Below are 24,883 nucleotides of genomic sequence, written 5' to 3' on the forward strand. Positions count from 1 at the left end.
TCTTCATTACTAATCATTTGGTCGTAATCAAAGCCGAAAATCCCTACCTCCATATGTACAGTCCGAACACCTCCGGTCGGTATATCGGTCATCTCTAGAAATGTCCTGAGGCACGACCTATATTTGGTGGTAGGTTTTTTCCTAGCTACGGTCTTCTTAGCACCAGAACTTTTTACCCGTGCGGAGGCGTTGCTAACCTCCTTTTTTTGTTGCATATTCGTTACGAAACAAAATGCAATCGTTAGGACAAGCATGTATCTTATCATAGCTCATGCCAATAGAGCACAACATTTTTTTTGCCTCATAGGTTCGATTAGGAAGAACATTATCATCCGGTAGCATTTCTCTCATAAGGGCCAACAACTCTGTGAAACTTTTATCCGACCATCCATTGCCCGCCTTTAAGTTGTACAACTTTAATACCGCAGAAAGTCTTGAGAATTTAGTGCAACCTTTGTACAACGGTTTCTCTGCATCGCTTACCATCCTCTCAAACATTTCAGGACAATCATGAAGATCTTCTTCCAGTGCTTCTACAATCTCTTCAACTCGATCACAATCGTATGTTTCCGTGTCTTTGTCGTATGAAGCATACACTACAACAAACAAGACCTTAGACAGCGCTTTTTTTAGCCTTAGACAACGCTTTAAAGCGCTGTCTAAACCTCCGCTGCTAAAGGTTTAGACAGCGCTTTTTTAAATCTTAAAAGCGCTGTCTAAGCCCCCCCCCCCCCCCTTAGACAGCGCTTTGGCCAAAAGCGCTTTATAAGACCCTCTTATTTTAAATTTTTTAGGTATACCTTAGACAGCGCTTTTGAAAAGCGCTGTCTAAGCCCCACCCCCTTAGACAGCGCTTTGGCCAAAAGCGCTTTCTAAGACCCTCCTATTTTAATTTTTTTAGGTATACCTTAGACAGCGCTTTTTACAAAAGCGCTGTCTAAGGTATACGAAAATTTTTGAAGCTTTTGTTTTAAACCACATTTTTTCCAGGTTTATAAACCAGAATTTCTACCTGTTTTCAACCAGATTTTGATAGACAATTATCACATTTTATATATACCATTTTGGCCTTTTTTCTACCAATTTTTGGCTAACAAATATATATATATACCAATTCAAACCAATTTTGCCTTAAATGTATCAAAATATATACAAATTTATGTACACATTTACAAGTCATTACATATACTACAAATGTACACATTAATTACACAAATTTATGAACAAACATTGAGCTCTATCATGAATTGACACCACTCCTCTTTGATTTCGTCCACTTGATCCTTTGTATAAAATGCACACTTGAATTCCTCAAAGTACTACATAATAATATAACATATTTTGAATTAATTCCAACTATTTAATTATATGAGATATGTGTAAATATAAAAATAACTCATAAGTTAGAAATACATACATCGGTGGGAATCTTTAATCGGCCCAAAGCAAGAGTATCTCGCATAAACCTCAACATGAAATACCCGCAATCTATTTGATTACGTTGTTGAGGACACTACATATGAAAAAAAAATATGGATTATAAATCCTAAGTTTTATCAAGTGTCATCACTAATATAATAAAAAATGTGGTAATTAAAAATATACCGCCACTTTAATCCATGTAATGGAGTTGGCGCCCCTCCTTGAGGTTTAGATATCTCGTTGGGCCCGAAAAGCTTGTAGGACGCTAATAAAATAAAAATGAAGCAATTAGAACAATTCACATAAACTAAGAAAAATTTTGAACATTCTCACTTACGTGTCAATTAGGACCTTCATATCCGGGTATGTTGTCCAATCATTTCCTAACGAGTCAAGATAATACACAATTTCTCGGATAGGATTGATTGCGAGCAACAACCAATGTCCACTGTAATGATTAGGCAAATGTTAGATGGTAACTTGAAAAATAATTATAATAGATTAATTTAGAATGAAATGCTAACCCGGTATTAAACGGTATAAAAAACAACTTCTCCGCATCTTTATTGTCCATGAGGATCCGAAGAACGTACTCCGTCACGGTATCCGGTCTACTTAAGATTAAACCTAAGTTGACGGTCGCGGGTGCTAAGAATCCGAATGACACGTCCAAACCATTGGGGCGCATCAATTTGTCATACAAAAACCTAATATAAAAACATCATTAACACCTCTTTTGAAACATAAAGTAAACCGGATTAACATAAAGTAAACATCATTAACATAAGTTGTTTAATTAATAAAACAAAGTAGACCGGATTTACCTAATATATGTATTGACAACGGTGACGCCGATTTCTTCATGACTAAAAACTTGCATGAAGTCTTCATTACCAATCATTTGGTCGTAATCAAAGCCGAAAATCCCTACCTCCATATGTACAGTCCGAACACCTCCGGTCGGTATATCGGTCATCTCTAGAAATGTCCTGAGGCACGACCTATACTTGGTGGTAGGTTTTTTCCTAGCTACGGTCTTCTTAGCACCAGAACTTTTTACCCGTGCGGAGGCGTTGCTAACCTCCTTTTTTTGTTGTGCGGAGGCATTGCTAACCTCATTTTCTTAAAGCTACATGTCAGACAAATATTCCATTATAACATGTTCCATTATAATGTTATATCTAGAAAATGTGCGGTCATCTCTAGAAAATGTTCCATTATAACATGGAAATCATGTGTCTTCAAATTCTTCAACTTGAGGTCTTTCATAGAAACAAGTCTTCTGATATCATATGAGTATCCTTCTGGAACCTTAACTTCACTCAGAGACTTACACAAATTTTTTTTCTCCTTTCTAGATAAAGTAAAAGCAGCAGGTGGTAGATATGTTCGTCTTCCTTTCTTCACGGGTGCTAATTCAGTTCTCATTCCCATTTTTAACATGTCCTCCCTTGCTTTAAGGCCATCCTTAGACTTGCCTTTTATATTGAGTAATGTACCGATAACACTTTCAAATACGTTTTTTTCAATATGCATAACATCGAGAAAATGTCTCACGTACAAAGACTTCCAATATGGCAATTCAAAAAATATCGACCTTTTCTTCCACCCACCTTTCACAATCTTATGTGCAAAAGGCTTGCCAAACTCAGTACGCACATCTTTCACCTTTTCAAAAACTTGTTCACCTGACAATGCGGGTGGAGCTCTACGATGTTCGGTGTCTCCATTGAATGCTTTTCTCCACCCACGGTAGTGATGTTTAGAATGTAAGAATCTACGATGACCGAGAAACACATTCTTCTGGCAAAGTTCCAATCGAATCGTATCGGTTCCGTCTTCACAAACAGGACACGCACGTTGACCTTTAATGCTATACCCAGATAGATTCCCGTATGCTGGAAAATCATTAATTGTGCCAAACAACATCGCCCTCAAATTGAAACTTTCTTTCCTATATCCATGTGGATCATTTACATCTTTTGAAATACCAGTCCACCAACCAACCTGTAAAAGCCAATTAATACGTGAGTTTTAATGATTTTTATGGAACAGACATAACAATATTACAAATTATAAATATACATCAAAAAGAGATGTTACAAATGGTGCAAATCATTGGCTTAGCATAAAACACTAAAATGTCACACCACAGCATTAATATATTTAATAGAAAATTAGGGATGCAATCAACCAACACATTTACAAGAATTGGAACCATATTTGAAATCAAAGTGAAAAAACAAATGCACCTTAAAATTTGAAATCATGATAATAAGCAAACTAAATGTTTTCAAAAATGGATTATTATTCGTTATCTGGCTCTCATAATATAACTGTCATTAGGTTCCACGGCTTATTAGCAAGATACAAAAATAAATTTAGTCTACAAAAACACCTTACAATTTAGTTATTGGTTTCATAAGTGAAGTGGTGAGGAAAGTGTTGTCTTGATGTCAAAAACAAATTATCAACCCGGGTAATAGCAATTTCAGCACCAATATGTATTACTGGGGCCGCCCTATGACATTGCATCTGACATTCTAATTCCACCACAATTCAAAGACATTCATGCAAGTTGCCATTAAATAAATTCCATAAGAACTCACAAGTCCAGCACCAGCTTTATCTCTTAAAAAAGCTGCGTCATGGTACCGCTCTTCTTTTATGGCTCTCTGCAAGATTAGAAAATATACAGACATAATTAAATTATATACAATATAGTGAAAAAGTAACTCACAAAAATCAGCTAACAGCATAACACCCATTTGTCAAAATCCCTACTTTGAGAAGAGATATCACTTTTCCAACACTGTCATTGTTAGATGCAGCTGCAATCGCCACCTGAAGCCTAGAAGCTTCTTCATAATCCTCCACGTATACAGCATGCCGTAACTGAGACTGTTGAGCACAAAAAAGGCCAAGCAACTATTTAAATTATAAACAGGTTTGAAGAAATCCTACTGAAGTATTGCATGAGAATCCACATTGACATAAAACATCAAGAACTCAGCTCACCATTAAAAACTTGACAAAAACCCATTTCAAGGCTATGTCATTTACTAGTCACTTACTGTTTGTTCGTGTTAACTGAAAGCAAATTGTTTCTGATTTTGAATACTTTTAAGTCATTACAAAACCAAAGCGAACTGCTAACAAGTTATTTACAAAGCAATTAACTACTTGATTGATTTTAAGAACACATCTAACTTGGCAAACTGAAGACTTTGATATTGAAGAAGGTGAAGTCAATTGATCAACAGAATTATCAAAACTTTGGATAAAGAACGAATGAGTATTTTAAAGAGTAGTACAATGTCATAAACAAATGAATAAAAGAGGCTATAGTTGTGAGATACAACAACAGTAAGTTTGGGGTTTTGCTCAGGAGTTTCTACACATGATACTTCCTCATAAGTGAGAAAGAAATCAAATCTTCCAAGATAAACATTATTTCGCACCAAAATCAATAAATTCAAAATTCAACATTAATTAACATCTATTGATTCACGATAAGCACAAAAAACAGAACGAAATCGAGGGAAAACCTTGAGGATGATGACAATACGTTCCTGGTCATCAACCTCATCGAAATGCTGACGCCACTGATTCCAATCCCAATCTTCATCGTTAACATCACTGCGGTCTTCATCGGCAGTGCGGCCTTTCATGAGCGCGTTGAAGTAGGATTCGAATTGCTTCATAGCGCCGGTGACGAATTCGTGGAGCATCGAATCCCATCGGCGGTCGTTATTGTTTGTGTTGTTGTGGTTGCCGTCGGAGACGGAGTTGAGACAGAGGCATAAAGGTTGGGAAGGGAAGTGGAGAAGTGAGGGTCGTTTGAGAGGGAAGGTAACAGGGAGGTTTTGCTTCGGGAAAGTGAGGTTCGGAGAAGAGATACTCGAAATGGAAGCCATGTGGTTCGGGGTGTGAGAAGGAGAGAGAAAATAAAATTTGAGAAAATGTTAAGAAATGTGTTTATTAGTGATGTAGCTGAATGCAATGGTGCAACGAGACAGCGCTTTCCAAAAGCGCTTTCTAAACCCCCCCTTAGACAGCGCTTTTGGTTTTAATTTTTTTTTTAATTTAAAGACTTTAGACAGCGCTTTATCAAAAGCGCTGACTAAGGTCTATATTTAAAAGCGCTTTCTAAAAGCGCTGTCTAAGACCCCCCCTTAGACAGCGCTTTCATTATTTTTTTGGAACATTTTCCGTGTTTTATTTTAATTTTAACCTTAGACAGCGCTTTCTTTTAAAAGCGCTGTCTAAGATGCGCTGTTAAAAGTCATTTTTGGCGTAGTGATAAGTCGTATTACTTTTTCCACTCGATTCAACATTCTCGTTAATTTTCTCACCATGAAATATCCAACACTGATAACTTTGATCAATTCCATGCCTCAGCAAATGCGATTTCAATCCATGTGCGTCAACCTTACCAATATAACAACAACGCAAGCAAGGACAATGCATTCGTCTGGGGTTTTCAGCGTGTTGAACAGCATACTTAACGAATTCCAAAACCCCACTCTCGTACTCTTTGGTCATTCGATCGGCACAGATCCATGTTTTATCCATGGTTTTCCTACTTATTAAAGTAAACAATTAATCCAGACGAAAATACATAACTAAGGTAGTATCTTTGAATATCCTAACAATTATAAAGTTCAATTCATTTTAAACTTCAAAAACCTATACATAACCAATGTTAATATAAACTTCAATAACGTATCCGATACGCCAATATACCAACTTTAATTACCTCATCACTTTCATTTTTTATATTACAAGAATCAAACTTTTTCTATTACAATATACCTATAACTATACCTATAACTATATTAGAGTTCGTTCAATCATTTTATGGGAGAAATCTTGTTCCTTTAGAATGAAAGTGAGATGAACAACACTTTCACAGTTAAAAAGAAAAAAAACTACCTATTCAATCTTCAAGTATAATCACTAAGGAAACATGAAGTTTGAACAATATTGAACATCTAAATCCAAAATGATATTTAGAGTTTAAAGTCAAGTAGACACAGACACTGTAACAAAACAATGTATGAAATTTAATACTACCTACCTACCTTTTTATGTGGGAAAACCATGTTTCATGTCCAAAATCTTATGTGTTCAATCTAAAAGTCTATAAATGGACCCCATTACTCGCCTAAACTTTATATTCAAATATTTGGACAAAATACTTGATGTACATGTAGAATAATGCAACAAAAATAGTACTCATAATTAATGTGATATTGTTAGGTATTCATATTTGCATATTAGATGATAAAGAAAGATGCTTGCACTTACATAAAGACAAGAACAAGAATTTTTATTTCTCATTCAGTTAGGGTTGGCAATTGAGCATCAACAGTGTATTTTACAAACAAAAAGAGCAAGCATTGAACCAAACAAAATAACAGAGCATGAAAAATACTGATGAAGTTATTTACAAATACTGATATTTCCCTAAATGAAGAACATACCGAAATGAAGGATTCTTCAAACACTTTCAGAAATGAAATATTCTTCAAACACTTGCAATGCCTGAAACCAAATGAATGAAAATGTTAAGAAATGACGAACAAAACGCAGTAGAAATGACGAACTGAATCAGAAATGAAAAAATGCAGAAATGAAGAACATACCGCAGTAGAAATGACGTTCTGAAACCGATTCTTCAAACACTTTCTGGTATTGAAACCGAATGATTACAATGTATTCTCGTTCGCTGTTAGGGTTCGCTGGAGGGGTTTAATCGCAGGAGGGAAAACAAAAAGAACTGAGAACGAAAATAGAAGTCTGAAATTTAATTTTAATTAGACCTTAGACAGCGCTTTTGTGGAAAGCGCTTTCTAAGATATGCCTTAGACAGCGCTTTCCAAAAGCGCTTTCTAAACCCCCACCTTAGACAGCGCTTTTGGTTTTAATTTTTTTTTTAATTGAAAGACTTTAAACAGCGCTTTCTCAAAAGCGCTGACTAAGGTCTATATTTAAAAGCGCTTTCTAAAAGCGCTGTCTAAGGGGGGGTCTTAGACAGCGCTTTCTAAAAGCGCTGTCTAAGACCCCCCCTTAGACAGCGCTTTCATTATTTTTTTAGAACATTTTCCGTGTTTTATTTTTATTTTAACCTTAGACAGCGCTTTCTTTTAAAAGCGTTGTCTAAGATGCGCTGTTAAAAACCCTTTTTGGCGTAGTGTGACTTGAGTAGTCTGGTTAGGATAACCATGCAGCCTGTAGCAGAAAGGTTTTATGTGACCAAATCTACCACAATAGTGACATCTCCATCTCTGAAATTTCTTCTTCTGATGGTTACTCATCCTGGTTCCCTGATGTTGAGACATAGGTTGTGACTTCTGCTTGAGTTTCTGAACTTCAGCCTTTGATCTTTTGAGTTCAGTTGAGGATTTCTTAGCAAAGCCTAAACCAGACATGGTTCCTGACTTTTGTCCCACCTTTAGAATCTCTTCCAAGGTGTCAGTTCCTTTATTCAGCATTCTGATGGATTTAGTCATTTGTTCTAGCTTAGATGTCAGCAAGGATATCTCACCATTCAGACCATCTATGACTGTCAGCTGCTTCTGTTTCTCACCTTCCAGCTCTTTGATGAGTTTCTTCTGCTTTTCTCCTTGGATACACACTTCTGCACTTTTAACACATAGTTCTTTATATGAGGCAACAAGTTCATCAAAGGTAAGTTCATCTCCACTTGAGTCATTATCAGAGGCACAGACACTGGTCAGAGCAGTGACATGTTTAGCAGATTCTCCTTCAGATTCACTCTCAGAGTCTCCTTCGGACCAGGTGACAGATAGCCCTTTCTTTTGCATCTTGAGGAAGGTAGGACATTCAGCTTTAATATGACCATAACCTTCACATCCATGGCACTGGATTCCCTTGCCTTGAGTGACCTTTTCTTCATATTTTGACCTTCTACTGATGTCAAATGAAGAGTTCTTGACATTAGGTCTACCCTGTTGATCAACCTTCTTTATGAACTTGTTGAACTGTCTTCCAAGCATGGTTATGGCTTCTGAAATGCTTTCATTCCCTCCAATGTTTCCTTCTTCTGAATCCCCTTCAATATTTGATACAAAAGCTATGCTTTTGTTCTTCTTTTCAGCATCCTCACATAAGCCCATTTCAAACGTTTGGAGTGAACCAATAAGCTCATCAACCTTCATGTTGCTGATATCTTGAGCCTCTTCTATGGCTGTGACCTTCATGGCAAATCTCTTTGGCAATGATCTGAGAATCTTTCTTACAAGTTTCTCTTCAGCCATTTTCTCACCTAAGCCACCAGAAGTGTTGGCAATTTCAAGAATATTCATGTGGAAGTCATGAATAGTCTCATCCTCTTTCATCCTCAGATTTTCAAACTTGGTGGTGAGCATCTGAAGTTTAGACATTCTCACCTTGGAGGTACCTTCATGAGTTATCTTGAGGGTATCCCAAACTTCCTTAGCCAACTCACAGTGATGCACCAGTCTGAAGATGTTCTTACTTATTCCATTGAATAATGCAATCAAGGCCTTAGAATTTCCAAGGGCTAATGCCTCTTGCTCCTTGTCCCACTCTTCTTCAGGAATTTGCATACTGACTCCATCTTTACCTGTCTTCGTTGGATGTTCCCATCCTTTGTTGACAACTCTCCATACTTTGCTATCTAGAGACCTCAAGAAGGCTATCATACGAGGCTTCCGGTTATCATAGTTAGAACCATCCAGCATGGGTGGTCTATTTGAGTATCCTACATCCTTGTCCATGGTACTAGAAAGTAACTTCCCTAGATCTCACCCAGAAATTAACAGGCAGGGTGCCTGCTCTGATGCCAATTGAAATTCTAGTTAACAGACTTTCGATGTCACACGGGATGTTATGACATCCAATTCTGCGCAGACAAGAATTATGCAGAACTTAAAAAGTAAGTGCAGTAAATAATACAAGGAATTGTTTACCCAGTTCGGTGTCACACACACCTACGCCTGGGGGCTACCAAGCCAGGGAGGAAATCCACTATTAGTAGTATTAATTCAGACCTTAAACCAACTGTTTAATCCTATCACTTAATACCTACCCAATGCAATTTCAATCTTACACTAAGATCAGAGTTCCTACTCATTCCCCCTCAATCACCTCAGTGATTACAACCTTTAATTATATTAAAGTTTATAGTGAAGTCACACTTCAAACAACTCTTGATTGTGCTTAACAGCTTTAATCAAGATACACAACATTCACGCTTAAAAGCTTAGAGTGACACAACACTTACAACTCAATGAACACCCTAGTCCAATGCAATCATCTAGGTGATAATTGCTTGGCTCACAAGATACACCTACTACAAGACACACAAAAATACAGCAGTGAAGTATAATGGAACAATAAAATCTTCACGCCACAAATCCCCGAGTTCTGAATGAAGGATTGCCATCCTTTTATATTGCAACACTTGGGCCTTGTACTTGTATTTCCTAAAATTAAGGTTAAGCAAGTTAACCTAATTTCCACATATTAGGGTACTAACAAATAGGCTATTTGTTAGGTTCATTAATTGTAGCTTAGTTGTTAGTTTCCTGGATTTTAGCTCAGCTGTTGGATTCCTGAAAAATAGCCTGAGAAAAATACTGAAACAGAAAAACTAACCATCCTACAATTTAGCATATGCTGTCAGGAATGAATGTCACAACATTCAGTTTGACGTCCAGAACATAGACCATATGCTAAGTCTGTTATTTTTCTGAAAACAGACTGTATAAAATGTTGTACTGTAAAAGACCAACCAGTCTATACTTCAGTATCAGCTTACAATAATAAATGTCAAAACATCCAATTTGACATTTACAGAATGTGACTTATGCCAGGTCTGTTATCCTCTTGAAGAACAGACTGAGATACATACTGAACTGTAGCAGAAAACCAACCTGCCTTATTATTCAGTATATGCTGACAATGATGAATGTCATAACATCCAGTTTGACATTCAAACAATAGGCCTTATGCCAGGTCTGTTATTCCCTTGATAAACAGACTGAAATTAAATACTGAGTTATAGCAGACAACCAACTGTTCTACACCTCAGTATTTGTTGTCAGGGATGAATATCATTACATCTAGTTTGACATTCAGTAAATCCTGTATTAGCTAAAACTGCGGCATACTACTCAAGTATGTCATGAAATCAGTCAAGACATCAGAGTACAGTTAGATGTTCTAACACAAAATGCAGCCAATCAAACATCTCCAAAGCATGTCATGACATCAGTCAAGACATTAGAGTCCAGCTAGTGTTTTAACATAAAATGCAGCCAATCAAACATCTATATATATATATATATATATATATATATATATACCATTTTTTTCATATAAATAATTTATATTAAAATCAAATATTAAAAAAAGATGTCAATATTTCCACGCATTAGCTAAATAAAATAAAAAAACGGATAAACCGACATTTGAACGCTAGTTAATTATAGTTAATTATAATGTGTATCTCATTCATATATAGTATGTATGAGTAGTAGTTTATTTTATTGCAACATGTGCATTGAGAATGAAAAATGTGTAATGTGTGTCACATGTTAGAGGAAAAAAGATTGTCTTGACCCCTAAGAGATTTGGTCAAATTTTGGACATTCCCTCGAGTGGTCACATGTTATATGATCCGGAGAATGAAGTATGGAATGATTATAAGAAAAGAGAATTTTATTTTGACTCAAGTAGGATATCAGAAGGCGGATATCATGTAAAAAGGGTTGAATCTCATGGTGGGGAAAAACCACCAAAAGATTTTTGGAGTGCTGGAAATTTTTTCATCAATGATAGATTGCTTCATTATTTCTTGGCTTATGTTATAATTCCTAGAAATTTAAATCATTGTACTGTTACTGATACGGAAATGCAAGCATTGTATGCTATTAAGAATGACATTTCGTTTAATTGGTCACGTCTCATTCTTCACCATATGATGACTCACACCAACAAGCTTAAGTCTCTTCCTTATGATTGGTTCATCACTCGTATTATAGAGTATTTTAATGTTGATTTTAGTGATGCTGAGTATTTTCTTATGGATACAAGAATCACAAAATCTCTATCAAGAATGTGGACAAGCGGATGGGCTATCGGTATAATCCAGAAACTAAGTCGGTTATGTTCATTGGTGGCAATAATGGAGAAAATGAAGAGATTCCTCAAGAAGGAAATGGTGGTGAAGATGTACCTCCTCCAAATGTTCCTCCTCCAAGTGGTTTAAGTAATCAAGACCTCTTTAACTTCATGACATCTCAATTTGCCAACCTTAACACATCCATCAATGACCAATGGATTTCGGCAAATAATCAAATTGCGCTAAATCATGAAGCTACCACCAACCGCATAAACCTTCTTCAAACCGACATGAATCAACACTTCTCTTATCTCTACTCGCATCTCAATATCCCTCCATATGATCCAAATAACCTGGCTGCTCCCGCTCTTATATTTACGCCCATTCAACAACAATTCCCATACCAAGGCAACAACTACAACAACACCAACAATGACATGAACCAACCTTAGTGTTTTTCTGTTTGTGTGTATTATTCTTGTTATAGGTTGCTAATAGCATATTTGGTTTCATTATGTTTTAATTATGTCTAATATTTGAACTATTTTGGTGTAAGGTACTTGGTACCACAACTTTGTTTGTTTGCATTATTTACGATTTCAATTTTGGAATGCATGAGACTGTTTTTACTAGTTATGTTGTATATTCTATTTTATATTTGTCATGTGATTATCTTTCACCTATATTTCCCTTCTTTTTGATAATGTCAAAGGGGGAGAAAGGTGTTATGAATTTTGCTTGTATGCTTGTGAATTTCCTAAGGTACAAATGATACAAATCTCCTTCAAGATGATCAAGTCAACATGATCATAAGCTTCTCAAATTTATGGGGAGTTATACATCTCAGGGGGAGAAATTTTCGTTTCCGGAAATTGCACGCATCAAAGAGGATTATTTGTCATCATCAAAAAGGGGGAGAATATGAAGTCAAGCTTCTCTATGATAAATGTTTTTGATGAAGACAAAACTCCAAGCAACAAGAAGGCAAAGATTTTACTCAATGAAAAAGCATCTTGATTCAAGAAGTTAAACTTTTCATTTCAAGACGGTATAATGAGAATACTTACCTTCACTGAAGCTTTCATATTTTTTAAATGCAAAGAATAATTTTTTCACTTAGGTAAATCGATTTACCACTTAGGGAAATCGATTTACCCATTATGTAAATCGATTTACCCATTATGTAAATCGATTTACCACTGTGCGTTTCTGAAAAATCAGTGGTTTTTCAATCACCTCTTCATGCACCATTTTATGGAATCTTTTCAATTCATCTTTGAAAATTCTTCATGATTCTTTCAGAACATTACCATGTTTCATTTGAGGTGTTATGTGCATATAAATTCATGATCTTTCAAATTCAAACTTCACCTCTTCCAATCAATCTCTTTAATTTTCAGAATTCACACTTATTGTTATAAACCTTCATTCAAGATATTTTCTGCATATTTTCATATCATTCAAAACAGAAAATACTTGAGCAATCTAATATCTTTGTGTTTGTGAATTATTTTCATTGGAAGAGAAGATCAAGTAAATTGATATATCACTTAGTGTGATCATTGTACTACAAACTTTACATTCAAGCCATTGTTGTAATCCATATCTTATTTTTTAGAGTTGTTGAAAAATAAGGTTGTGTGTTTTGTAAACACCTTACTATCCATGATTGTTGGAAGCAAGAAACTTGAGTTTGAGAGGATTGTTCTCATATCAACTTGGTGAATCACAAGAGGTTTTTCTTGGTGATTATGTGTTAGATGCCCAAAAGTGCTTATTTGAGCTATCATATGTGGGCATCTTTCACTCTTTTTCCTTGCTAAAATTGTCAAAACCACATTTGTTTTACATGGAATGCATTACATTGATAAACAAGCTTGGTGCCTTTGATTTGTGTGTTATTGTGCAGGAAAAAGGCATGAACTAATTGAAAATGAAGACACAAGAAAATTGGCAAAGGAACCAAAGAATACAAGCATTTCATCAGCCTGCTCGCTAGGCGAGGCTGTGGCGAAGCACTGCTTCGCTAGGCGAGCTCCAGGCGAAAAGCTCCAGTAAATTGTCAAATTAATTCGCCAGGCGAGCTGAAGGCGAAGGTGGTAGCGAGTTCATTCTGTTTTGGTGAAAAGCGCAGCCAGCACTCACTCGCTAGGCGAAGCTCTAGCGAGTCCCCAGCGAGCATTCCAGTAGCAAAACCTCTCAACCTCGCTGGGGCGAAGGTTGAAGCGTGTCCTTCGCTAGGCGAAGGTATGTTCGCTAGGCGAACATGACAGTTCAAGCAGACCCTGTTTCTCTGGGCGCAGGTGCCTTATGTGCCCATTTTAGACCTTCGCTAGGCGAGCCATTCTGCTCGCCTAGCGAACATGACAGCCCAGCAGAGGTCTATAAGTAGCAGGTGCCACTTTTGAGCACCATACCTTAGTTTTACCTCATTTTTCCACTTTTGTACTTTTGTTAGATATTTTTACAGCATTGTTCTTGGGAGCTTTTATGCCCTAATTTTCATTTCTCTTCATCTTAGAACCATCTTCTACCAAAAGAAGGTGGATTCCCATCCAACTTCGATTATCCGACTTGGATGTTGATCAACCTTCTTTCCTTACTTGCCGACCAAGCTACCATGAAAATGAGTAGCTAAGTCATCCATTTGTCAAGGTTAGATGTAGGTGATTACTAGCTTTGTGTGTAAATGTGAGGATCCTCATATGTAAACTCTTTAATGGTAAATATATGATGAAAACTTTGTTTCTATTTAAAACTCTTTGTGTTGGTTTATGATCGAGAGATGTTTACCGACTCTTGACCTAGGTTTTCATCCAAACTTGTTTGTTAGCTAGAGATAGTAATGAATGATTTTGTTCACCATAAGGTTAAACCAAAAAGTTGTCATTTTGATATATTGTGTTCGAGAGAAACAATGGATCAAAATGGCAAAACTCACAATGTGTGTTCGAGAGAAACATATTGAGAGGACTTTGTGAAATTATTTATCATCTAAAGGAGTTTATAAGATTGTTGACCGAGCAAATACATGCAAAGTGATCATTGAAACCTAACTTTGACAATATTTCTCATTTAATCAAACCATAACTTTTACCGCAATTTATTACTTTCTATGCAAGATAACTTGATTAAAACCAAAACCCTATTGTTACATTGAGCTAAGATTAATACAACCATCGAACGGCGGTGATATCTTACAATCCCTGTGGATACGATAACAAAAACCTGACACGAAATATACTTTCAACAAAATGGCGCCGTTGCCGGGGATTGTAAATTGATATTGCGAGCATCGCAATGGTTGTTTAAGTTTTAGCTTGTGAATTTTTGACTTGTGCTTGTAATTTGTTTGGTTTAGTGTGCAGCTTACGTTTTATGCGAGGGCAAATCCCTGTGGACGAACTTCTTTTTGATCCTGAGATCGAGAGAACCGCAAGGAGGCTCAATAGCAAAACGAGACGTAGGAGGCAACAGGCTAGACAACGCCAAGAGCAAGGAGAAAGTTCTTCAACCACAAATCCACACCCATTCATACCAAACATAGAGCCACAACCACCACCACCTATTTCTACTCCATGTATCAATAGTCCAAGGAACACCGCTCAGTTTGCCAACCACACAGGAAGGCAAGCTGAGATGAAAACGGGAACTCTGAATTTATTATATGGGAGTCCATTCACCGAAATGGACCATGAAGACCCATTTGCTTTTCTCACAAAATTTTATGAGATAGCATTGGCTGCCGGAGTGGATCAGGCTCAGGAGCTTCCGTTGTTCAGACGATTATTTCCCCACGCTTTGCTCGGTAAAGCAAAGGATTGGTATCTCGATCAAACACCAGCCGTAATGACAGACTGGAACGTGTTAGAAGAGAAATTCATTGAAAGATTTTTCTCCCATAACCGATTCATGGAATCAAAGACGGCCATCTCGGTGTTTTCTCAAGGAACCAGTGAATCTTTAAATGAAGCGTGGGAGAGATTCAAGTCCATGCTTAGGAAATGTAAAGGGAATGGATTTGATGAATTGACTCAAATCCATATCTTCAGAAATGGACTTCAACCAAACTGCAAGACGTTGTTGGATGCCACCTCGGGTGGCTCGTTGATGTCAAAAAGTGCCGAAGAAGCCACAAACATTATCAATCGAATGGCTCTAAATGATCTTCAGAGTCAAAGTCGTGGAAATTCTTTGAAGAAGGCGGGAGTGCTTGAGTTAGGGACGAATGATGCCATCCTTGCCCAAAACAAGCTCATCTCACAACAAGTGGAACTCTTAACGCAACAAATCAAAGAGTTAAGAGAACCGTCAAAAGCTAAACAAATAGCTTGTTGTGAGCTTTGTAAAGGTGAACATGACACCGGATTTTGTCCACCTCCTGGTTTTGACGAAGTAAACTACATGGCCAATCAACGGGACTATCAACTGAGACAATAACAACCTTATCAACCGCACCCTCAACAACAACAACAACAATTCCAAGGGAACCAAGGGTTCCAACCTAGAAGCAACTATTATCATAACCAAGGTTATGGAGGTGGTTCTTCTAGCCGTCAAAACCCTCCCCAAAATTCGTATCAATCTCAACAACCGCCGGTCGTCAATTCTAAATTGGAAGAGACATTGACGCAATTCATGCAAATGTCAATGGCCAATCAAAAGAGCAATGACGCGGCCATAAAAAATCTCGAAACTCAAGTTGGGCAACTTGCCAAGCAACTCGCGGAACAACAAACCGGTCCTTCCTTTTCGGCAAACACGCAAACAAATCCTAAGGAGCATTGTAAGGCGATTATGACGAGAAGTGGGAGGGAGTTGGGTAGTGAGAATGAAAAAAGAGTTGAGAGTGAACAAAGAGAGAAAGAGAAAGAAATTGAGGAGGAAATAGTGGAGGAAAATGTTGATGGTGAAGTAGGAGTGTGGAGTGATGAGGAAGTAGTTGAAAAGAATAAAAATAATGGTGAAGTTGAAAAAGAAAAAGGTGTGGAGATGGGGAAAAACACAAGTGATGAGGTAATAAGGGAGGTAGTGAAAAAGCCTAGATGGAAGAGTGCTAGAATTGCAAAGGGAAAGGAGGTAGTGAGCGCTACTCCTATCCAAAACCTTCCTTATCCTCATGCTCCTTCCAAAAGGGAGAATGAACGGCATTACGCCCGGTTCATGGATATTTTTAAACAGTTGCAAATCAACATTCCGTTTGCTGAAGCGTTGGAACAAATGCCAAAGTATGCCAAATTCATGAAGGACATACTAACCAAAAAGCGGAGGTATACGGAACCGGAGACCATCGTCCTTGATGCGAGCTGTAGTGCCATTATTCAAAGGACGCTTCCTAAGAAAGAGGTTGATCCGGGAAGAGTTACATTGCCGGTTAAAATTGGTGACGTTTATGTCGGGAAGGGACTTATTGACTTGGGGTCTAGCATTAATCTTATACCTTTGTCAATTATTAAGAGGCTTGGCAACATTGAGATTAAGTCCATCCGAATGACGTTGCAATTGGCGGATAAATCGACAACCCATCCTCATGGCGTAGCCCAAGATGTTTTGGTGAAGGTCGACAAATTCTTTTTCCCGGTCGATTTTATTGTTATTGATATGGAGGAAGATGATGATGCTTCGCTCATCTTGGGCCGACCATTCATGAAGACCGCAAGAATGATGATAGATGTTGATGATGGTTTAATGAAGGTGCGAGTGCAAAATGAGGAAGTCACATTTGATCTATTCGAGGCGATGAAGCATTCAAAAGATAGAAATGATAGCTTTCGCATCGATGTGATTGAAGACGCTATTATGGAGGTTTCAAAGCATATTCATGAGATATCTCCTATGGAGTTAGCTCTTGACGACTCATTGGAGGTTTTCACTGTTGAAGAAGAGCTGGCTCTTGAGGAATGCTTAAAGGAACTCGATAGTTTAGATGACCTACAACCATGGGAAGTAGAGGAGGAAAACTTGAAAAAGGAGGTTATTGACGAAAAAGCGCCAATTGAATTGAAAGTGCTACCCTCTACTTTGAAATATGTGTTCCTAGATGAGACCGAGGCAAAGCCGGTCATCATAAGCAACCTTTTGACAAAAGAAGAAGAAGCCCGTCTAATCATTGTGCTAAAAACCAATCAAGAAGCTATGCGTTGGACTCTTTCCGATCTAAAAGGAATTAGTCCATCCTATTGTATGCACAAGATTTTGATGGAGGAAGATTTTAAGCCGGTGGCTCAACCACAACGCCGCTTAAATCCTACGATGAAGGAGGTTGTAAGAAAGGAAGTGGTGAAGCTATTGGATGCGGGAATGATTTACCCGATCTCGGATAGTCCGTGGGTTAGTCCCGTGCACGTGGTTCCGAAGAAGGGTGGAATGACCGTAATCCGAAATGACAAAGACGAATTGATCCCGACCAAAGTTGCAACGGGGTGGAGAATGTGTATAGATTATAGACGGTTGAATACCGCGACTCGTAAGAACCATTTCCCACTCCCATTTATGGATCAAATGCTTGAAAGACTATCGGGCCAACAATACTATTGTTTTTTGGACGGCTACTCCGGGTACAACCAAATTGCGGTTGACCCGGTTGATCATGAGAAGACGGATTTCACGTGTCCGTTTGGAGTGTTCGCATACCGAAAAATGCCCTTTGGGCTGTGCAATGCACCGGCGACCTTCCAACGATGTGTCCAAGCCATTTTTGCCGATCTGATAGAGAAAACAATGGAAGTCTTCATGGATGACTTCTGGGTATTTGGTGGGACGTTTAGTCTATGCTTGGCAAATTTGAAGACGGTGTTGGAAAGATGTGTGAAAACCAATTTGGTGCTTAATTGGGAGAAGTGTCACTTCATGGTGACCGAGGGGATCGTGCTAGGCCACAAAGTCTCTAGAAGGGGGCTTGAAGTGGATAGAGCTAAGGTTGAAGTAATTGAAAAATTACCCCCTCCGGTGAATGTGAAGGGCATCCGTAGCTTTTTGGGGCACGCGGGGTTCTACCGGCGCTTTATCAAGGACTTCTCAAAGGTGGCTAAGCCTTTGAGCAATTTGCTCGCCAAGGACCAGGTATTTCTCTTCACCGAAGATTGTTTGCAAGCTTTTGAGGTTTTAAAAGAAAAATTGGTTACCGCTCCAATAATAGTCGCTCCCGATTGGAATGAAAATTTTGAACTAATGTGTGACGCGAGTGACTATGCTGTTGGAGCGGTACTTGGCCAAAGAAAAGACAAAACTTTTCATGCGATACATTATGCGAGTAATGTAACACCCCGATAATAATATGATAATTATTTAAATTAAGTTAATAATATATTTATTAATTTAATTAGATAATTGGATTATTATTATTATTATTTTGGAATTATTGAATTATTATTTTATTGGGATAATAAAATAAATTGGAAAATATATAAGTGTGAAATAAAGAAAAAGAGCCCATTTGGTAAAGAAAAGGTTTTCACGTGGAACAGAGAAGCGATTGAGATAGAGGAGAAAGGGCAAAGAGGCAGAGCAAGAGGAAGAAGATTTGGAGAAGAGAAGAGCTCGGAGCTTAGAGATTGCCGGATTAACTCAGGTAAGGGGGGTTTATCGTCGATTAATGGGTATTATGGGATAATATGTGATGGGTAGTGATAAGCCGTTAATTTGACCTTAATTGGGATTATTGATGCTGAAGAATTATGTTGGATAAATTGTATTTAAACTGTAATTGATTCTGTGTTTGGGTTAGTTGTGAAATTCCGAACGTATAGCTTTTACGGAATCGGAATCGGAGGTCCGGAAGTCCTCCAACGGCGGAAAATGCGGAGAATTCTGCATTATGCCTTGTGTTAGCGCAGGAACTGCTGTTTTGTCTGCGTTAACCGGTTAACCTAGGGCGTTAACCGGTTAACACTGTTGCGAATTGTGAAATTGGTGCTGTTTTGCCTGCGTTAACCGGTTAACCCAGGGCGTTAACCGGTTAACACTGTTAAGTTTTGGGCAGTGAGCGTGTTTTGCCTGCGTTAACCGGTTAACCCAGGGCGTTAACCGGTTAACACTGTTGCAGAGTGGAAAATTGGCTTTTTAATGTTGTGTACATAATTGAGAGTTGGCCTATGTTGGCGTATGATGTAATAGGGATTATTTCCCGCTGTTTTGAGCAGTATAGGTATTAGTAGAGTGTGCTAATACTGTATTTAATTGATTTACATGATAATGATGTGTTGATACATGTGTTGATGATGTATGATGGTATGCATAATGATGTGAATGTATGTATTATGCATGTATGTGTGAATGGACTGTTGTATGGCTTAGAGTGTGAGCATATGTCCGTTGTGAATTGTTGTTGATGCTGCATTGCTAGATGATTAGCGTGCATAGCATAGCCTTTGGGGCTGTAGCTAATTCCCATGGTGAGGAATTAGTGAGTGAATCATTGTGGATTTGTTGTTGATGTTTGCATGCTAGATGATTAGTGTGCATAGTCTAGCCTTCGGGGCTGTAGCTAATTCCCATGGTGAGGAATTAGTGAGTGAGTCACTAGGTCTCAAATGAGTGGGACTAGTGAGCTTAGTAGCCGTATCTGGAGGGATCGGTGAGCTTGAACTATATGTTCAAGAATAGTCGGTACCGCATGTGTGGAGTCTCATTGCATAATGTATGTATGGCGTATAATATGAATGGATGTATTCCAATATTATACGTGTGTTTGTGTTGTTGTAGAGTATGATTTGAAATTATACTTGTGTGTTATGGAATGTTGAGTATGATGTGAGCTGATGTGCTGTTACTGATTGTATGTTGCGATTAGGGTGATTAATGTGTTAAATTGCTTAACATGACATTATATTCTATAATGCTTATTATATTGATTGAGGAACTCACCCTTACAACTATTTTTCAGGTAACGAGAAATGAGTTGAGTAGAAGCGAATGCTTGGAGTCTAGTGTAGTCTCCCTAGTGGGTCATGCTCTGATAGATGTAACATCGGGAGGGAACATTTTAATTGTGTTGTTGATGATTGTTGAACCAGTTTACATGTAGTATGTTACATGTTTTGATTAATTTGAGTTATATCCGCTGCGATTTATGCAAATGTTTAATTGATTAAATAAAGAGCATGACAGTTATTTTGGAACATGGTGTGAATGATTGTGTGACACCCTTAACTGCATAATTACTCTGATATATGTTTATTATTTTAATTAAATATTTGGGGTATTTTTGAAGGGTGTTACATTAGTGGTATCAGAGCGTAGTCGGTCGAGTCGAGTCGTAATTATTCTGTTTCCCCTGTACGGGATAGGTGTTGTGTAACCCTATCAGTACTTATTGTTTGGCTTGTTGGGTTTTCAGAATAGAGATGGCTGGAAGAGGTAGAGATGATGCTGCGATTGCTGAGGCTCTGGGTATGCTAGCTGGAGTACTTGGAGGGAATCCGAATGTTGTGGGAATGGGAGCTGCTCGTCAATTGAGTGAGTTCCAGAAGAACAATCCTCCAATGTTCAAGGGAGCATACGATCCAGATGGCGCTCAGAAGTGGTTGAAGGAGATCGAGAGGATCTTCCGAGTAACTGAGTGTGCCGATAGCCAAAGGGTCAGGTTCGGTACGCATATGCTGTCTGAGGAAGCAGATGATTGGTGGGTTGCTACCCGCACTGAGTTGGAAGCTGCTGGGAATGCTGAGATCACTTGGGCAGTGTTCAGAGAGAGATTCCTGAGGAAGTATTTTCCAGAGGATGTCAGAGGAAAGAAAGAGATAGAATTCTTGGAATTGAAACAGGGTAACAGGTCTGTTACTGAGTATGCTGCTAAGTTCACAGAGCTGTCAAAGTATTACACTCCCTATAACGAGGCTACTGGGGAATTTTCAAAGTGTGTGAAGTTTGAGAACGGGTTGCGTCCCGAGATCAAGCAGGCTATTGGGTATCAGCGGATTAGAGTGTTTTCTGATTTGGTGGACTGTTGCAGGATTTTTGAACAGGATTCCAAAGCCAGAGCAGAGAGCTATCAGCAACGGGTTGATAGGAAAGGCAAGAATCAGAATGATCGTGGGAAACCGTATGCAGCTGGCAAAGGGTTCCAGAGACAGAGTGGGATGAAGAGGCCTAGTGGGGGAGACTCTAGTGCCCCTGCTAAGTGTTATAGATGTGGTCGGGCTGGACATCGGGTCCATGAGTGTACCAGTGCTGAGATGAAGTGTTTCAAGTGTGGAAAAGGTGGTCATTTGGCTGTAGAGTGTCGGTTGAAGACTGTAACTTGTTTCAACTGTGGAGAGTTGGGTCATATCAGTCCACAGTGTCCTAAGCCGAAGAAAGAGAATCAGTCAGGAGGCAAGGTCTTTGCTTTATCGGGTTCTGAGACTTCTGCAGATGATCATTTGATCCGAGGTACGTGTTATATTAATGGCTTTCCTCTTGTAGCTATTATTGACACAGGTGCTACTCACTCCTTTATATCTTTGGATTGTGCTGTGAAACTTAAGTTAGAGATATCTGAGATGCTTGGAAGTATGGTGATTGATACTCCTGAAAAGGATTCAGTGACTACTACTTCAGTTTGCTTGAGTTGTCCTTTGAGTATTTTTGGTAGAGATTTTGGGATAGACCTTGTGTGTCTTCCACTAGTGCAGATTGACGTTATCTTGGGTATGAACTGGTTGGTGTTTAACCGAGTTTATATCAACTGTTTTGATAAGACTATGATATTTCCTGAGATTGAGGAAGGAAAGGATTTGTTTCTATCAGTCAGGCAGGTAAATGAGGCAGTAGCAGACGGGGCAGCGTTGTTTATGCTGTTAGCGACCTTGGAGGCTAAAGATAAACTGGTGATTCGTGATCTAGCAGTGGTGTGTGACTTTCCTGATGTATTTCCGGAAGACGTGAATGAATTACCGCCAGAGCGTGAAGTTGAGTTCTCGATTGATTTGGTACCTGGTACTAGACCGATATCGATGGCTCCGTATCGTATGTCTGCTGTTGAGTTAGCTGAATTGAAGAGTCAGCTGGAAGATCTGTTGGATAAGAAGTTTATTCGTCCGAGTGTGTCACCGTGGGGTGCGCCAGTGTTATTGGTTAAGAAGAAAGAAGGTACTATGAGGTTGTGTGTGGATTACAGGCAACTGAATAAAGTGACGATCAAGAATCGGTATCCTTTGCCGAGGATTGATGATTTGATGGATCAGTTGGTTGGTGCGAGTGTGTTCAGCAAGATAGATTTGAGATCGGGATATCATCAGATACGTGTGAAAACTGAGGATATTCAGAAGACTGCTTTCAGAACAAGGTATGGACATTATGAGTATTCTGTAATGCCTTTTGGTGTGACTAATGCGCCTGGAGTATTCATGGAGTATATGAATAGAATTTTCCATCCGTACCTAGACCAGTTTGTTGTGGTGTTTATTGATGACATTTTGGTGTATTCGAAATCTGAAGAAGAGCATGCTGAGCATTTGAGAGTGGTTTTAGAAGTTCTCCGAGAAAAGAAGTTATTTGCTAAACTGTCTAAGTGTGAATTTTGGTTAGAGGAGGTTAGTTTTCTTGGTCATGTGATTTCAAGAGGGGGTGTTGCTGTTGATCCTTCTAAGATAGAAGCGGTATCTAAGTGGGAAACTCCGAAGTCTGTTGTTGAGATTCGAAGTTTTCTTGGTTTGGCTGGTTATTATAGGAAGTTCATTGAGGGATTTTCTAAGTTGGCGTTACCGTTGACGATGTTGACTAGAAAGGGGCAAGCGTTTGTTTGGGATTTAAAATGTGAAGAAGGTTTCCAAGAGTTAAAGAGAAGGTTGACTACTGCTCCTATTCTGATATTACCGAGTCCGTCGGAATCATTTGAGGTTTACTGTGATGCTTCATTGTTGGGTTTGGGTGGTGTGTTGATGCAGAATAAGCAGGTTATAGCTTATGCTTCGAGACAACTGAGAGTTCATGAGAGGAACTATCCGACACATGATTTAGAGTTGGCAGCTGTGGTATTTGTTCTGAAATTATGGAGGCATTACTTGTATGGGTCAAGATTTGAGGTTTTTAGTGACCATAAAAGTTTAAAGTATTTGTTTGATCAGAAAGAGCTGAATATGAGACAGAGGAGATGGTTAGAATTTCTGAAGGATTATGACTTTGGTTTGAATTACCATCCGGGTAAAGCAAACGTAGTGGTTGATGCATTGAGTAGGAAAGCATTACATATGTCTATGTTAATGGTTAAAGAATTGGATTTAATTGAGCAGTTGAGAGATTTGAGTTTGGTGTGTGAGAGTACTCACAATAGTGTTAAATTGGGAATGTTGAAGTTAACGAGTGGTATTCTGGATGAGATTAGAGAGGGTCAGAAATCCGATGTGCTTTTGGTTGATAAGTTGACTTTAGTGAATCAAGGTCAAGGTGGTGAATTCAGAGTTGATGAGAATGGTGTTTTGAAATTTGGTAATCGGGTGTGTATTCCGGACGTTACCGAACTTAAGAAGAGTATTCTAGAGGAAGGACACCGTAGTGGCCTGAGTATTCATCCGGGAGCTACGAAGATGTATCATGATTTGAAAAAGTTATTTTGGTGGCCGGGAATGAAAAGAGAAATTGCAAGTTTTGTTTATTCCTGTTTGACTTGTCAGAAGTCAAAGATTGAGCATCAGAAGCCGTCTGGGCTAATACAACCGTTGGCTATTCCAGAGTGGAAGTGGGATAGTATCAGTATGGATTTTGTTTCTGGTTTGCCGAGGACAAGTAGGAATTTTGAAGCTATTTGGGTGATTGTTGATAGATTGACGAAATCGGCTCATTTCATTCCGATCAGAATGGATTATCCGTTAGAGAGATTAGCCGAGTTGTATATTGAGAAGATTGTAAGTTTGCATGGTATTCCGTCTAGTATTGTTTCGGACAGAGATCCTAGATTTACATCGAAGTTTTGGGAAGGTTTGCAGAGGGCTTTGGGAACTAAGCTGAGATTGAGTTCTGCATATCATCCGCAGACTGATGGTCAGACTGAGAGGACGATTCAGTCATTAGAGGATCTTTTGAGAGCTTGTGTTTTGGAAAAGGGAGGTGCTTGGTGTAACACCCAGAATATTGTTAGATTAATTTAAATATTATTTTAATATGATTATTTGAAGGTAAAATGAATTATTAAATAATATTGGGAATTATTATTATTATTATAGATGTTATTTATTTTAATAATAATTAAATAAATAAAATAAATGGAATATGAAGAGTGGAAGGGTAAAAGTGGAATTTGATAAAAGAGGCCAAAGTGAGAACTCAGAGTGTTTTCACGTATTTTTGCCTCAGAGTCAGAGAAAGGGAGAAACGCTGAAGAGAAAGAGAAGGAAGAGGAAAATGCCAAAGATTGCTCAGAACTTCCTT

The 24,883-nt window shown here is 38.3% G+C and overlaps 2 protein-coding genes across 3 annotated transcripts in view; one reads left to right on the forward strand and one right to left on the reverse strand.

Moving 5' to 3' along the window:
• Window positions 1-24,883, forward strand: part of LOC127107418 (beta-glucosidase 11) — an 81,248-nt gene that overhangs the window by 7,082 nt on the left and 49,283 nt on the right. The window lies entirely within an intron of this gene.
• LOC127107421 (protein EXECUTER 1, chloroplastic) lies at window positions 3,757-5,431 on the reverse strand. Its single transcript, XM_051044699.1, has 3 exons — window positions 4,971-5,431; window positions 4,207-4,323; window positions 3,757-4,097 (listed from the first exon to the last, which is right to left on the reverse strand). Exons 1-3 carry the CDS (start codon window positions 5,337-5,339, stop codon window positions 3,966-3,968), a joined length of 618 nt encoding a protein of 205 aa, XP_050900656.1. The 5' UTR covers window positions 5,340-5,431; the 3' UTR covers window positions 3,757-3,965.

This window comes from Lathyrus oleraceus, chromosome 7 (genome assembly GCF_024323335.1).
Source record: "Lathyrus oleraceus cultivar Zhongwan6 chromosome 7, CAAS_Psat_ZW6_1.0, whole genome shotgun sequence".
Classification (NCBI taxonomy): Eukaryota; Viridiplantae; Streptophyta; class Magnoliopsida; order Fabales; family Fabaceae; genus Lathyrus; species Lathyrus oleraceus.

Bases quoted from the DNA above. Each gene is read 5' to 3' on its own strand.
- LOC127107421 (XM_051044699.1), bottom strand. From the start codon at position 5,339: ATGGCTTCCATTTCGAGTATCTCTTCTCCGAACCTCACTTTCCCGAAG. The intron at 4,324-4,970 runs GTTTTCCCTCGA...TGTGCTCAACAG, and splicing joins GTATTGTCATCATCCTCAAG to TCTCAGTTACGGCATGCTGT. The intron at 4,098-4,206 runs GTAGGGATTTTG...CTAATCTTGCAG, and splicing joins AAGTGATATCTCTTCTCAAA to AGAGCCATAAAAGAAGAGCG.